The sequence below is a fragment of the Anarrhichthys ocellatus genome, unplaced genomic scaffold (assembly GCF_004355925.1).
Source record: "Anarrhichthys ocellatus isolate YVR2014 unplaced genomic scaffold, GSC_Weel_1.0 scaffold13, whole genome shotgun sequence".
NCBI lineage: Eukaryota > Metazoa > Chordata > Actinopteri > Perciformes > Anarhichadidae > Anarrhichthys > Anarrhichthys ocellatus.
In genome coordinates, this window is record NW_022280043.1 from 1392503 (window position 1) to 1408938 (window position 16436).

General features: G+C 40.8%; 1 protein-coding gene across 2 annotated transcripts in view; it reads right to left on the reverse strand.

Annotated features, from left to right (window-relative positions):
* Positions 1–3020: 3020 nt before the first annotated feature.
* aplp1 (amyloid beta (A4) precursor-like protein 1) overlaps positions 3021–16436 on the reverse strand; it is a 33711-nt gene continuing 20295 nt past the window's right edge. The window contains exons 2-17 of one of the 2 annotated variants that reach the window (XM_031852557.1): positions 15101–15280; positions 13978–14107; positions 12421–12536; positions 11784–11971; positions 11373–11689; positions 10322–10449; positions 9058–9132; positions 8798–8956; positions 8571–8699; positions 8022–8121; positions 7718–7885; positions 7582–7602; positions 7389–7456; positions 7189–7254; positions 6900–7043; positions 3021–6017 (exon numbers count right to left, since the gene is read on the reverse strand). In XM_031852557.1, the coding sequence (XP_031708417.1) occupies positions 5919–6017; positions 6900–7043; positions 7189–7254; positions 7389–7456; positions 7582–7602; positions 7718–7885; positions 8022–8121; positions 8571–8699; positions 8798–8956; positions 9058–9132; positions 10322–10449; positions 11373–11689; positions 11784–11971; positions 12421–12536; positions 13978–14107; positions 15101–15280 (2088 nt within the window). In that variant the 3' untranslated portion in view covers positions 3021–5918. Of the gene's footprint in view, positions 6021–6899; positions 7044–7188; positions 7255–7388; positions 7457–7581; positions 7603–7717; positions 7886–8021; positions 8122–8570; positions 8700–8797; positions 8957–9057; positions 9133–10321; positions 10450–11372; positions 11690–11783; positions 11972–12420; positions 12537–13977; positions 14108–15100; positions 15281–16436 lie in introns of both variants that reach the window. The other variant, XM_031852556.1, reaches the window with a different exon arrangement.

A 16436-nucleotide genomic window follows, 5' to 3' on the forward strand; every position in this document is an offset into this window, starting at 1 on the left:
AGATGCTGCAATAGCATCGGTTAAAAGAAAACTGGAATATTTCTTCATTGCATATTTCACAAGAGCAAAGAACGGCACTGAAGGCTTTTCTCTATGGCAAATATGTTTTTGCTAATGGAATAATGTTCATTCACCAATTCAAAAATGGTCTGTAGCTCTTAAACATTATCCATAACAGCTTGTCCTTTTCAGGTTCGAGGAGGTGCTGGAGCCCATCCCAGCTGACATTGGGCAAAGGCCTGGTACACCCCGGACAGGTCGCCAGACTATTGCAGGGCTGACACATACAGACAAACAACCATTCCCGCTCACATTCACACCAACGGGCAATTTTTCGAGTCATCAATTAACCTGAGCTGCATGTCTTTGGACTGTGTGAGGAAGCTGGAGAACCCTGAGGGAACCCACGCTGATCTGTGGAGAACATGCAAAGTCCACACAGAGGGGACTGAACCCAGCCCCACTGTCTGTGAGGTGACAGTGCTAGCCACTACACCACCGCGCAGCCTCTTGTTAAGATCTTAAAATTTGAGGCTAATGTTACAGTAACCATTTTAGTTTTGGTCTTACCATATGTATGAAACATATGTAAACATATGAAAAAAAAGGTACATTTCTAAATTAGATTTGGTATGTTGCCCTCCATTTTTCCCATGTTGTGATTTTTCTATGTCACGAGTATACTGAATACAAGTTTTGGAATTTCCTTGCATAATAAACCTTACACAATTGAACAAATAGGAACATATCTTTCATCCTGAGCAGATGCGAAGATCACCCTTAGTTGAGTCTTTCATTAACTGTAGATAACTAAATTACTAATATGTAGCATCTAAGCACATATAGCATGCTTTATACGTGTCACCTAGGTCGTCAAAGGACGTGTGTGTAGTGTTAAACATAAGGTAGTTTCCTTGTAGTTGCTGTGATCACAGCTTGACATGTTCATTTTATGTGACACTCAACAGTGACAGTTCTTTTCTTTTTTTTTAGATATCCTCCGAAGGTCTTATATAATTGTCAGTGGATGTGCTTTTTTCAACAGCTATAAATTACTGACCATCCATGATAATAATCTGTGTGTGTACGTGCCACACTGTAAGTATATGCTGACATTTGTTGTGGGGGCGGGGGCGGGGGATGGGGGAGGGGTGCTATTGTGCATACCTTTGTGAGAACAGTTAATGTCAAGCATTACTCAAACCGCTGGACAGTCTGATCTCATCTATTCCTCTCAGAGAAATTAGCATTATACCAACTGTTAAATGTCATCTTGCGCTATATGGTAACCTCGAGCTGATGCAAAGGGCTTCACCTTCCAGTAATATCATGACTGTCAGCCCCCCACACCATATTCCTTAGCACCTGTTGTCCCCTCACTGTCAGTTTAACAATCACCATCAGACCCAGCCTCAATGCTGACTCACTGAGGTGTCTTACTGTGTGGGGTATTTGAGGTAAATGCTCATCTATGCACATTCTGTGTTAGCGTGTCCCTCAGCACCCACACATGTCACATGATGTTAATGATATTTATTTTTTAATTTATCAAGTAGCTTACTTGATGAAAACTCACCTTTGATCTACCTACCAAGCTTTTGAATCTCTTCATATGAAAGGGTTTCGTATTGTTTTGTTGAATGAATCAAAGCGTTACTGAACTAAACAAAACGCACACACACACTGCAATGTGATAAAAGTCAGGGTTAATATGAGTCGTCATACATTACCACACTGGCGTTATATGAGCAGGCGACTTCAGAGGAACCTCTACCGAGATGACTGATGTGCACTGGAGGCATCAATGACAAACTGTCACTGTACAGCCACAGAGCCTTTTCACAGTAATCTGGGTAAGCAGGACTACCCGGCAATGTTGTGGTTTGGAAGAAGTGAACTTGTGCAGGGCTGGGGCTTGATGCTTCTTTGTAATTTGTGGGTGAAGGAAGTGTGAGGCCTAACCTACCCACGCTTGAGACAGTGTAAGGTGAATTGGTGCTTGGGAACTGTCTGAAGGCATCTAATCGGTGCTTTTACAGAGGGTCTGATGTTTATTGATGCTTATTACAGCATAAAGTAAAGGATTATGATTTGATTAAAGCAATCATTTGCTTTGAAGTGAAATGAATTGAACCCCCACAGATACAGTGCATCTTTACTCATCGCACTAAGTTCAAAGGAAAATACTCATCAGTTACTAACAATGTTACCATGATTTGGATATTATCAGGCAACTGTACTTCTCTTGTGTTGGTCGGTTTTCTTTGTACAGTACCATTGATTTTAGAACTCTGTTTTAGCCTTGGTGCTCTTATATACACATCTGAATATGGGCATTCAAACGGAATTCATCAAAGATATATTTAGTTTCTTCATTTTTTTTGAGGGTAATGAGGTGATATGCATCACAAGTAGCTTCTCCTGACAGGAAGTGAACTGCAGTTTTGGCCTCACAGAAAATGACACTGAAAGGAGTCACTGAAACTCCATACTGACAAATGAGAGGAAATCTTATTTTACAACTAATCCTAATCTTGGTTAAGATTTTATCTTGTAGAAAATGTTAATATCAAATATATTGTATCATGCCAATGTCTAACACATGAACAAGCAGGAGTTGAATTTCAGACTTTAACATCAATATTGCTGTCGAATCACACTTTGTGCATTGTGGTAAACTTATTTGGGCATTCAGTCTTGAAACCATTTGCAATTTTTACTGTAATATAACAAAAAACAACTGTCTTCTAAATGTACTTAGGTTTCCTTTTCCAAAGAATACAACTGAGGAGATTCAAGAGAAGAAAAACATAATTTCCCAGTATGAGTTAGTCAGACAGTTTCCCCCCCCTCATTGTGGCTTTTACATCACAGGCTTCATCATGATCAATTTTCAATCTCCTGCATGTTGCCTCTGTGAGATGGATGACTGAATTAAGTTTCCTTATTGAATGGTGTCAGACGTCTTAGAGAGAGAAACATTCACGTAAAGGAGTACTTCAATAAACACAGACACGGTATTTTATGGGTCATTCATTTTTTATTACACTATTGATTAGCTTGACCAGTTTTAATTCCTCAGATTGCTTGCAAATACAGTTACACAACAGAGAACATTTTGCCAAATTGGAATATCTGTCTGCTTATTTGTGGAGCATGTCTTTGGTTAAAGGTCTGAATGAAAATGAAGAACAGCTCTCACATTGATATTGCTATCAACATCCCTAGAACCAATGCGGTATAATCGAAATCAGACAGAATCAATGTCTAACATTTAGCAACCTGTACACAAATTGAGTAATTTGGTTCTACTTGTGCTTAGTGGCACTCCTTGTCAATTAGGCAGAGGCCATATATCCGTCTATATTTTACATCTGAACGTTATGAACTTGTCAATGTTTTCTCATACAAGCTTCTTTAATTTACATTACATGTGAAAAGCATGACCCTTGATCCAACTGATTATTACATAGAAATAAAAAATACAGAATAATTACATCCAAAACACAGCATTGTAAAAGGCAATAATGCAGCAATTAAAATCTCAATAACGTTTATGTTTTGTTGGGAAGTAAGGGGACAGACCAACAAAGAAGTCTAGAATTTGACAGAGGACGTACGTACAAATGTGATTTGAGTAACTACAGTATACACCATTCTAAGTCTGCTAAATGCTGGTAAGAAACCTTAAGTGGTTTGGGAAACACAGGCAAGCTTATTCTCATCTATGGTTTCAGTAGTATCATTACAAGATCAACTGACTTAAACTGTGAACATACAACGTTTTCATTCACTAACGTAGCTGTACAAATTATACAAGGGCTATGACTTCTCTTCACCTGTCATAACACAACCGCAACCTGCAATTAACCTGCCTAACGAGAGGAACTGAAGATTAATGCTAAATCATACCTCTGATAGTCAAACTCTTTATGCTTATTACAAAGCTAACTATACACAAAAAAACACAACACATAAGTAAACAACTCTTCCTCTGAATGGACAAATGCAGGTTAATAAAAAAAAAATAAAAACTTCCACCAGTAACAAATAAATACATTAAGAATGGATTTTGGTGTGTATTATCTCTACTATAACATATAGTTAAAGACTGATGTACAAAAAGCAACATCCCACAACGTGACCTTCCTTTACCTAGATGGTCTGATGGAATAAAGTGGCTTCAGGAAATTCAACCTGACACACTAATCACTTAACAATCAGCCAGAAAAAAAAAGGGACAGTCCCTGGTTACCTATAGCTACGGGGTACTGTGTTGATCCTAAATATGACAAACTACAATGAGTCATTCAGTGAAAAGCTATTTCAGAAGAGAGTAACTTAAATATAGCAACTATAGAGTGCTAACATTCGTTGTTGTTGAGTCCAAATTGGTCAAACGGGGAGATTCAGAGACATACAGCATATTTAACTGCTATCATGCCTGAGTGTGGTCTGTTTTTAGGACTCACTATACACACTGGCACACTACTTTAGCTGTGGCCTCTTTAAACTCTGCTGCTCTGAACTGTAAAAGAACATTGAAGCACACCTGCCAAATGTAAAAAAGGAACAGGCTACTACAGGAAGTGATAAGAAGGGCATCAGGCATGTAGTCTGTTGGATGTGTTGAACTTCACTACTCCTATGAAGGTCTACTAGGGGAATGATGCATTACTGAAAAGAAGATGGAATCTCAACGTCTACCTTAAATACATTCAGAAAGAAGTTACTTTATCGTTGTCTTGTGCTGGTTTTTACAACAGTCCGTTTTCAATCAGCCATGTTAGGAAAATGTTTCTCCTTCTCGCGACAGCACAATTTACTATTTTTTAAGTATTATTCCATTACATCGATGCAAATTAATCATAGAAATGTCTACACCTAGTAGTATGTATTTCATACGTTATTTACAGTGTCAATTTTGAACGCTGACATTTCCGACTTTTCAAAAGCAATGACAGGAACAACACAAATAAATAAAGCAGTATCATACACCAAGTTGTCATGCTTTCATTAAAATAACGGACTTTTGATTATTCAGTTTACATTTCTTTAGGTAGCAGTACAAATAAAATAAACTCATTCACTGACTATATTTGGCCAAATAATGAATACAAATATCGAGGGCAGACCCTCAGAATTTAGAAACACAATGTTTATTTGTACAACCAGCACATAGCTCTGTATCATGGTCTTTTTGGCCTTCTATATTGTAAAAGTAAAGCCTAAATGTCTCACACATTCAAGGTAAACACCTCCACATCCTCACCTAATGTTCATGTCTAAATATTAGAGGTATTTTCCAATGTTACAGTAGCTAATGGCGGCAAGGATAGTTTTGACAATTAGCTTACTAATTGCCCTTGTGTCACTGAGTGGGTTTCAAATTGAGAATCAGACCAAAATTTAACTAGGCTTTCACTCGCACTCATCTACACAGATACATTATATCTAACTGTGGTACAATTTGAACGAAAGAGACGACTACTGAAAAATACTATAAAGCATTACGCACCGTTCAACTTCAGTTTCTAGTGAGGAGCAATAGGTCAAGTCATGCCACGGGGATGGTTTTCCTGTCTGTGAGGTGAATGTTTTCAGGATCATGAAATGCTGTGGCGCTGCTAATGGAAAGAACAATCCTCAGACTCTAACCCAGAGGAGTACTAGATTACAATAGGTGATGTGAGTTTGTATCATATCTCATTATTCACATTCTGGTAATGATGTTGTTGGTCATTTACAATGGGTTTGGGACGTACCTCTTACTTATTCATTTACTTTATGTTGCAACACATCATAAATCCGTCAAAGGGAGTGTAGCTTTTAGCTTTTACCACTGTAAGGAAGGAGTGTGGGTGTGTGGGGGGGACAAAACAAGTGGTCAGGCATGACTTGTTAGCAGCCCCAGTACCTCAGTTCATCTGTTCAAAGAATTTGTAGGTAGGGTTTTCATAGCCATGGTTTTGCATTTTGTTGAGCTGTCGTTCTTCTGGTGTCAGCATGGGGTCGACCTGCTGCGAGACACACAAAAGCTCCAATTATTACACACTAAAGACAAATTCCTGAGCAAGGACCACATCGGCAACTGTGAATAAATTGTCTATCAAATATGGAATGTAATGTAATGTGCTGTATTAAATGGGAATAGTGGAGCAGGATGACTGCTGAGGTGTGTGGGGAGGCTTCAAAACGATCTACCTTGGCTTCCAGGCTTGGGGCACTTCTTCTGTACAGTATTTAATCGCCAACTACCTCTCAATGGAAGGTTCGGCATTTTGCGAAATATTCTTTTTTTGTTTTCTTGCCAAGAGTTATACCACTCTGTTAAGTAAGTATGTAGCTGTAGCAAACAGCTGGTTAGCTTAACATAAAAACTGGAAACATGGGGAAAAACCTAGCGTGGCTCTCTCCACATGTAAAACAAATCTGCTGAGTGGCACTTCTAAATCTCACGAATAAACACTTTGCCATTTGGACAGAACCAGGCAAGCTGTCTCCCACTTTTTCCAGTCTTTATGCTAAACTACTCATATTTACCGTGTAGATGTGAGAGTGGTATTAATCCTAATATCCACCTCTTGCAAAGAAAGCGAAGAAACATATTTCCAAAAATGTAAAGCTAATCCTTTAACCTAAAAGATCATACCACTGCTTTTTACATGATTTAGCAGAAAGAAGTCTTGTAGACTGATACCCATCTCTCCAAGCAGCCACTGGGTTACATATTTACCACAATATGAAATAAATGGAAGCCAATGGATACTCTGAAATCTAAAAACTTTTGGTATACTTTAGACAGCGTTGTCGGCAAAAAGTTAATGTACACACAGCTTTTAGATGGGGTCCTTTAAGACTGCTTTTGGTTTCATTTAAAGGCCTATCTGGGATCGTACCTCTACGATGCCATGACTGATTGTGCCGTATGGCTTCCTGCGCACCAGCAGCAGGCTGATTACCATCACCATAGCAATCGCCACAGCAACGACAAGCAACCCCACCATGGCGCCACGGTTAAACGTCTCCAAGGCATCGGGTTGCTGTGGAAAGAAAGAAATGTGCACTTAGACATTAAACAAGGGAGACAAATAGGAACATAGGTCATTTTAATTTTAATTCCTGCTAATTTCTTCAGTCATTTTTCAACAAAAACATTATAAGGGTTATGTATTATTATGCCCTTACCAGTTCATCTCTCTCGATCTCAGGAGGCTTGTTGACTACCTGCTTGAGTTCCACAGAGGTGTTGATCTAAGACGACAGGGAATGTGTCAGAAAAAGGGAAATATTGGGACACAGAAACATTGAAAAGATGAATACATACACATTTATCTATTTGAAGTATCACCAGCTTTTTAAATTGGTCAAAATGATCATCATCTTACCTTTTCCTCATATTCATAAGTAGGGCCTCTTTCAGAAGTGGTATAATCATATTCATCAACTGCAGGCACTAAGAATGACAGGAATAAAAATGGAATAAAACATTTAGCTTGGAGCAACAGTAATAAGTACACTGCAATCATTGCAAACAGTAAAAAAAAAAACATGCTTTAGTGACACTGAATACCAGCTTACCTTTCTTATTAGACTGCAGTTCTTTCGAGAAAAAAGAGGAGGAAAAGCATCTTTAAAGACAGCAGCCTGTGAGAAGTTTTTACATGCCACATACACCACTAGGTGTGTATGAGGAGTATGTGATGTATGTACATACCGATGCGGGGAGGATAAGGCCTGTTCTGGAAGGCTCGCTCCTCTTCCTCCTCATCATCCTTTTCCTCCTCGCTCTCAGCAGGCAGAAGCTCCTCAGTAGTGTGGGTCTCGGAGAAGGAGGTGGTCATGAGCTCACTGATGTCTCCTCTTTCTGCCTTGACCAGCTCCTCTACAGGTGACACAGACAGAAAAAAAGTAATCAAGACAGACATGTTACAACATGAATTACTGCAAAAAATACCACAGAGTTCACACACAGCGGTCTTCTGGATTTGAAAACAGGTCAAAAGTGTAGTTTAGCTTACGGATATCATTGTGCAGCTCCTCAGCCAAGGTAGGATCCTTGTAGAGCAGTGCAAGACTCTGGTTCATCCTCTCCTCAATTACATGGAGATGTGTGTACACCTGAAAAATATCAAAATCAAAAAAAACATCAGCTTTTTACATAAGCAAGGGCTAACAAAGCACGAACGAGCCAGTGTTCTCAACTGGTCTTAGCTGTGAAAAGAAAAGCAGTGAACTGCTTCCTTGAATGAAAAAGCCCAGATACACTTTCTATGGAGTCATGTGTCTAAAGCTGTGTTTGAAGTCAGCAAAGACTGGCTTTGATCTAAGTTTAATGAAAAGAACATTGGTGGCTGGTTTACCTCTGTGAGTTCAGGATTTATTAACTAATCTGTGACACATACTAACTCTTCAGCACACAATGTTCTGTTCGTTACAAGGTCAGCAAAAAGGAGTCTTGCATCTCAAAAGCACAGGTGTCTGCGAAAAGCCTCTTGGAAGAGAGTACCTCACACACACACCTACACACACACACACACACACACACACACACACACACACACACACACCTGGAATTTCATCTGCTCAGCCTTCTGGGGGTCAACAGCCACAATGTGCTGGTAATGCCTGAGAGTGTGCCTGCGGTCCTTCTGCTCTGCAGCCATGTATCGCTTCAGAGCCTGCAGCACGCGCTCTGGCTGGAAGACAGAGTTGAAGGGAGGACAGAGTCAGGAAATGCCAGACAGTGAGATAAGTGCACCACAGAGAGAGAATCTCAAGCAGATCTTAGACCGACCTGAGGGGGATCAGACTGCACGGCAGTGAGGTAGTTCTCCAGGGCCAGGCGGCGGTTGTTGTTAAGTATGGCCTCCACTCTGGCAAGATGTGTCTCGACCAGCCTCTGTCTCTCTCCAGCGACCTGTTCCTCCAGCGTTTGCAGCACAGACTGGAAGTGCTGGTAGCAGAAAGATGAGCGAGTAGATGCAAGCATGAGTAAAGCTAGAGCTACATGGCCACAGGATAAGTTAAACTATAGAATAAAGCAAGTGAACAAACCTCATTCAGTGCCTGTCGCTCTGACTTTGGCAGATTCTTTGACTGGTTGTCTGCCTCTGCCCATTCCTTCATGATCTGAGGAATTGAAGAGACACAATCTCGGTTTATTTCTAGAAAAGTATCACATACACTATAGTTATGACATAGGGTACAACCTGAATAAACAGCACACTGACAGAGGCCTGCAACATAATATGAATTTGTCTGTAGCTTTTGTTTCGCAATAGAATGTGTTGAAGTCACATTACATAAATTACTTGTTGACTGGTCCACATGTTAACGCTATGTCACTGATCTTCATTCACAGTTTGACAAGGTTTGGTTTTAAAAACTTGGATGTCTGGCTTGAAAAGAATAGTTCGACACTTTGGGAAATACAGTCATTCACTGTCTTGCTGAGAATTAGATAAGAAGATTGATACCACTCTCTCTCATACAACTCATAAGATATAGCATGTTACATATCTATAACATCTATAACATCAGCGACAAGACAAGACAACAACATTTTCTCGCCTAAAAAGAATGAAAGCAGTTACAAGGAATTTGGGAGTAAAAAGAAAACCATGATGCAGACATCAATGTCTGACTTACTACGTTATCCTATTTTACATAGAAGGGTAGCCATGAAAGAACAGTTAGCACATCGTAACTGTGCATCTGCAAAGACAAGTGCTTATCTAAACTGTTGAGCTAGATGTGCTTAGCTGCACTGATGAAAGCCGGAATTTGTGGTAAAACCACAAATCAAATAGACAATCTTGAAGTTGTACAGCTGCTGTCTTAAAATTGTGAGCATTTGTGCGTGTGTAAGATGCACACATGTAAACACAGATAGTACGATGAGCAGTGAGATACACTCTTAACTTCCATCATGTGCAGTGTGAAACTCTACCTCCACCACAACCACTGCAAAGAATATTTATAGTTTATTGATAATAACTTTTAACTAATGTCAATAAATGGTTACTATTTCTTGTCCTTTGCTACATTTAAATCATATTCTATTAAAATGTTGTGGAGGTTTAGTATCCATGGGAATATACGTACACTGTCCACACTATATATTTTAGGTCATAACGCCCAGCTCTTTTTAAAGGATGTGAAATGTCTGTTATCCTTCTCTTTATCTGCTTCCCTAAATGCATTTAATACATGTCATTCTGAGAATTAGATTAGAAAATGAGAGCGATGGAACAGTGAGTCACAGTCCGACCTGCCAGCTAACAAACTATTAGCCTGGTCTCAGCCCTGTGAAAGTCACCTCATTGATGCGCTTCATTCTGCGCTCCTCCAGGTCGGTTTTGGCACGCAGGAAGTTGGCGTGCTCAGTGTCATCCACTGGCTTCTCAAAATAAACATCAACGCCATCTGTGGGCCGCGGTGTAGTCACTAGATGGGAGGGACAGAAAACAGAGGTTATTACTGTCACGCAGACTGCAAGAGCCAGAAAGCAATTATCCTGTAATCAAAAGCCCTGGTCACAATGTGACAGTGTGTTCACTGAGATTATAGCAAGAGGGAGTGAAGGCAATTTTACGCTGCAATTTGAGACGAGCAACAATAGGAAACTACATCTGCTTTTTCTGAATTTTGACTGAAGATAATAATATTTTTTATTACCCCAGCAGAGGACCAGGGAAATATACATCCCTTTGTGCAACACACACAATTACACGTTACAATGATTTTTCTGGCTTTCAGCTAATCCTAAGTATTGGAGAAAAGACTCTTGAAAAAGTGATGAAATCATTACAAATAATTCATCTTATTTTTGTGATGAAGGAAATTGGCATTTGCTTTGAGAATTTGAAATTTGAAAGTTGCTGGGAGGCCTGGAAACAAATTCCACTTGTTTTAATTGAAATAAATGTTATGTTCGATTACAAGTTATAGGTAAAGAAACACTGGATGAGTAAATATCAAAATGTTAATGCAGAAGTGTTAAATGTATTAAGTTAGTATATGTACTTTCTGACTTTAACAGAAAGGGCGAGGGTTAATAAACCTCTGACAACCCCATAACATGCCCGACTCAAAACCGACTGGCTGTGGCTTTTCTTTCTCTCTTTTCATGTGCATAGTGGTCAACTTCTTCATTTACTGTGCACACTAGCATGAACCCTGCTGATCTCTGGAGGTTGCTGTGGGTGTAGAAGTGTGTTTTATTTATCAGATCTACATTACACACATGATGACATGTCGTGAGGTCAGTGGTCAGTATAGACTGATGAGAGGCTAAACTGAAAATGAATAAAGCAGTGAATACAGCTCCCATGTATTGTTAGATTGAGAAACAAATTAGGGACACTCACAGCTGTCGCCCTTCATCAGAGGTGCAGAGGTGGTGGGTTTGTGGCTTTTCTCATAGTAGAAGGAGTCCAGATAGTCTGATGTCTGGTATGGACCTGAGTCAATGGGGTATTCATACTCCTCTGGATCTTTCACAGCTATTACCTCCTCTTCCTCTTCTTCTTCCGCCTCCTCTTCGTCAACTTCCTCTTCCTCCTCCTCCTCCTCCTCCTCCTCCTCCTCCTCCTCCTCCACCACTTCATCATCCTCCTCTTCCATATCGTCCTCGTCCACATCTGTGTCAGGAGACGGGTTCGGAGTGGGGGCTATCACTTTGGTGCTGTGGAGAAGTGGATAGTCATTACTCTGATGACCATTACCATGCAATCTCTCATCCTTTCACAACTCTGAGTTGCCAAGCTGAATCATCTTACACAGAGTTGAGTTTTCCACTGGTGTGAGATGTCTGAGGACCAGCAGGGACGTCTCTTTCCTCCGTCTCTCCTTTACCGCTGGAAGTCCCTCGGCCTGGGCAGCACACATACTCGACCCCCCGGAAATGGTCTCCACATGGCAACAGCATCCCGTAGCTATGGAGCTCCAAATTGTCTGCAGTGCATTCCTTAAATACGCAAAGATTAAAAACACAATGTATGAGGTTGGAATATAATGATGATAAAAGTTAACGATACAGAATTCTGAGTTTCATTTTTGAAAATATAACAAGTTGAGAGGAGGTGATATGAGGGAGTATTACAGCTTGAACTCTGCCACCATTCTGCTCTTTAAAAAAAACACCTCAAGTAGGTGTACTGATAAAGTGTGACGTGATACACAACACACAACTGTGCCGACTTGTAGTCTGCTATTGCTGTTAGGGTTGGCTGCAGAGGAGGTTTGTTATCGGCACTGGAAAGTTCATTGTGTACTTGAAATTGCCCCGGTGGAAAATCTCCTTCATGCTTTAACAGGGCTTGAAAATGTATATTTTCCTAATTCATAGGTCTTCATTCCACAATTTTAAACATCTAAAAATATCACATCTGCCAACTGTTTATCTACCCTCCTCACCTCCTTAGCGATGTTGTGCCAGTACACGTAATTCTCGCATGCATCCATCTCCTCCTGGTGGAGGAAACGGCATCGGTCGGGCACCAGCAGGGTCTCGCTCACATACTCGCCCTCTACTGTAGGATTGAAGAAAGGTTTAGGTCAGTGTAAGACGATTTCAAGCAGTGGGAGTACTTTTAATGTACTGTATGTGGGGTGCATAAATTAGGAACTGATTAATGTGTAATGTATCAGCATTTTGAGAAGACGGACTGGAGCTACAGTAGCAAGTCCATGAAGTAAATATAAAACATGGTATTATAAAGAACATCAATGTAGATGACTGCTTTGTTTCATACAATAAACCATATAGAAATGAAAAATAGGTTTTATAGTCTATGCATTCTATTTAAAACGTGTTCACATGGCACGAGTATGACATGCTGGTCTTTCGGGCTTACACATGAAGGGAAATGTTCACTGATACAACAGGCAGCACAGTAGAAATCAAACAAACTAGAGCCAGTTCTACCGTGCTGTTCATAAGAATCTAAGGTGACTCACTGTTCGTTACTCACTCATTCACTCACTCATCCATTGTTAGCCTATCTGCCCCTCTAGTGGCTGACAGCAGACATGGCCTCTCTGCAATAATATTGAACTGCACATCCTGCTTTGTATCACTGCCTATATAGTGTTGTAATAGTAAGACAATCATTAAGCTCTGGCACTGGGGGAGATGCAAACGGATTTTGATTTAAATCAATGTTAAGTCATATGTTGGCTTGTTGGCTTTCACATTAGTTGCATTGACATGATCAAATTCATGTATTTTTTCTGATTTGACAATGAATCATTGTTTGTGTCGCTCTTTATTGTATTCCACATACTGCATGCTGTTGTATTGTGGGTCCCATTGAGACATAATGCGTCAGATCTTGTAGTGTATTGAGACTGTGTTGTGTTTTTGAGGAATCCCCTACATCTGAAAAGGATGTGTTGTTAACCCCAAATATTTCAAAAGTAAATGTGTGGCCTGGCCTATCCTATCTTGTGCAATAAAACAAGGGAAGGAACAGCTCAAGATCTTGGGAAAATACGCTCATTGGCTTTCTTCTCCAGAGTTAGATAAGAAGACCAATATCACTAAATAATAGAAATGTGACATGTTACTATTTGTTTAATTTTTTACAAATACCGTTGTTTAAAGATGGCCATTTGTCATATTTACATTTGGATTATGTTATCTTTGGACGGAGCCAGGCTAGCTTGTTCCAGTCTTTATGCTAAGCTAACCAGCTGTATTCATATTAAAAAGACAGATCTGACTCTCTGCAAGAAAGCAAATCTGCCTTTTTCCCAAAATGTTCAATATGGGTGTCCTGTTGGTCTTAACAACACATAATGTTGCTGGTTTGAATTTGGTTGTAGGCCTTTGTTAAAAACAATTATAAAAAAGTATGATACAGATGGCATGACCTCAAGCACACAGTCAGTCGTGAAATATAAAGGAGGACATTTAATCCTATATATTCTTTGTAGTGTAATTATCTAATGGCAGTGCGGTGTTGTTCTTACCTAGACAGCGGTAGGGCAGGACTATGAAGGGGTGTGTCTGGCAGTGGCCCCAACCTTTCTTACACCAGGCGGGGATGGTGACAGGTCTTTTTGACTCCTCTATATGGGAGATTGGAAGTGCTGGGTACATCTGGACGTACAGGTGCATGCAGAGACAACATGAGACAGAAACAGATAGATGGATGGACAGAACAGACGGTTTGAAGACAAGAGGAGCAGTGGAGGGAAAATCGGTTAGAGAACAGGTTTGGGAATTGGTTGGGAGAGGTAGAATAAAAGTAGCAGGATCCGGGGAGAAGAAGAGGGAGAGCACAGTCAGTGGGAAGAAGACTAACAAGGGAGGGAGTCATGCAACATATTCTCGAACTACTTATACAAAGCTGTGTACGAACTTTGTCTGAAGCCACCATACACATATATTCACTGAACATTTCAGTAAATATCTTGTCTTTCATTATTTCCAATTTAGCATTTGACTACTTTCACTTAAAATTGGGCACAATATATCAAACTCATAATGAGCTTTAATAGTCTGAATGCACACACACATGCTTTCATAACAAATGTCATGAAAAACAGGGAGGCTTTTGTGTAAAAGCCACCACAGATGCACAATGTGTCTGCTAATCGCATTACAGTCCATTCAGTTTCGTGGCTGCTGCTCTCTGTTGCAGCAACGCCTTTTTTAACCTCCAGATGGCGCTTGGTTGCCTTTACTGTGGCACTTCAAATACATATTTCTGAAGGAGGAGTTTGCGGAGAGTATGTTTACCATTGATTACCCCGACAGTAGATGTTAAAGAGTACACATATCAGGTAACAAGATGAGGAAAAGTAGATGGTGCTACAAATGAAATATTGTAATATTCCAACAGGCCACCATCACTTCACTATATATGGTTAAATATATAGATTTATGGGACAGGTGTTAGACAAACCGAATTAGAGAATAAGAATACATTGTTTCACTTGAAGTCTTCTACAGTGTTGATTTCATGCTGCATTCTTTCAAAACCAGCTCTTTGCCACTAAGGGAGATCTGCTGTTGGACGTATTAATCCGGGCTGGCGTTCTTTACAGTTGTACAAGAATGTGGTTTCCCTTGCAAGGTTCAGAACCCTACCTCCTGACAGTAGGAAAGGATTTCTCCGGGCTCTTTGACGCAGCCTTGGTGTCCCTGAGGATCCGGCTCCCACTGGCCAGTCTGTAGGTTCATGTGCAGGAGCTGACGGCCGCAGTACATGGCAATCTGCGGCTCTGCCACCTGGATGCTTGGCCCGTTCACCTCGGTCATGGCCAGAGCCTAGAGAGCATAGGGGGGAGGGAGGGAGGGGGGGGGGGGGGGTTTGGGAGAGGCAGAGAGAGAGAAAAGAGAGATGAGAAGGAGTCGATACAAACACGGTGGCAGATTATATTGTGTTTGAAGCTGATCCATGGTGGGTAGACCACAGATAATTCCTAAATGCACTCCAGCACTATCCAACATCAGACCAAGAGTGTAAGCCAGGGTGCAAGACTGAGTGATTGAGTGAGTGTAAGATCGAAACAGAGAGGCGAGAATGTAGAGAAAGGAAGGAGTAGCTAATGCATGGGAGAATTGAGTGCACCCTGCAAGCTTAAAGTCAATATTGGAAAACCTAAATATTCAGGTAAGATCCATAGAAAACTCACTGTTGAAAAAACTGTGAAGTGAATGACAAGACGAGGCCATAAAAGACCCGAGTGATCGACTGGTGACCTATGCTCCCTGTTAGCTGACAGCTGTGACAGCTGAGTAAAGAAGGAATGGACGGTGGATGAAAAGGAGTATAGCAAAATTATACAAGACAATGTAAAAGATTGCCCCTCTCCTTCCCCTCCTCCAGCAGCATTCTAGGATGCTGTTATTGATCGAGGGATATGTTGACTCTGCCTGGGGGAGGGCCCAGGGGACCCCACATAAAGAAAGAAACGCAGCAGCTAGGGCTGGGAGTCAGGTGTTAATACAAGCTCATTGACCGATGGGCCACTTCACTACATTAACACACAGCACAGAGACAGAGAGAGTCCAGGGAGGAATAAAGGAGGGGAAGGGTTAGGAGAAAGATACACTCTATAAACAGCACAAACAAGAACTTCATCTGCCTTAACAGACAAAACATGTTTTTCAGAAAATGTGACGGCAGCAAGGCCTCAAGAATCATGAGAAAATATCCATGAATCATGGTTCCCTGGATGTCTGAGTCATCTCTTGAGCATAAACCCTGGTTCACTGAGAAACTCAGGCAGCTTCGTCGGGCCAAGGAGGAGGCCTACAGAGGTGGCGACAGGATCCTTTACAACCAGGCCAGAAACACATTGACGAGGGAGATCAGGGTAGCTAAGAGGAGCTACACTGAAAAGCTGGAGAAAAAGTTTTCAGCCAACGACCCCTCGTCAGTTTGGAGAGGCCTGGAAGTACTCACGAACTACAGGAGACC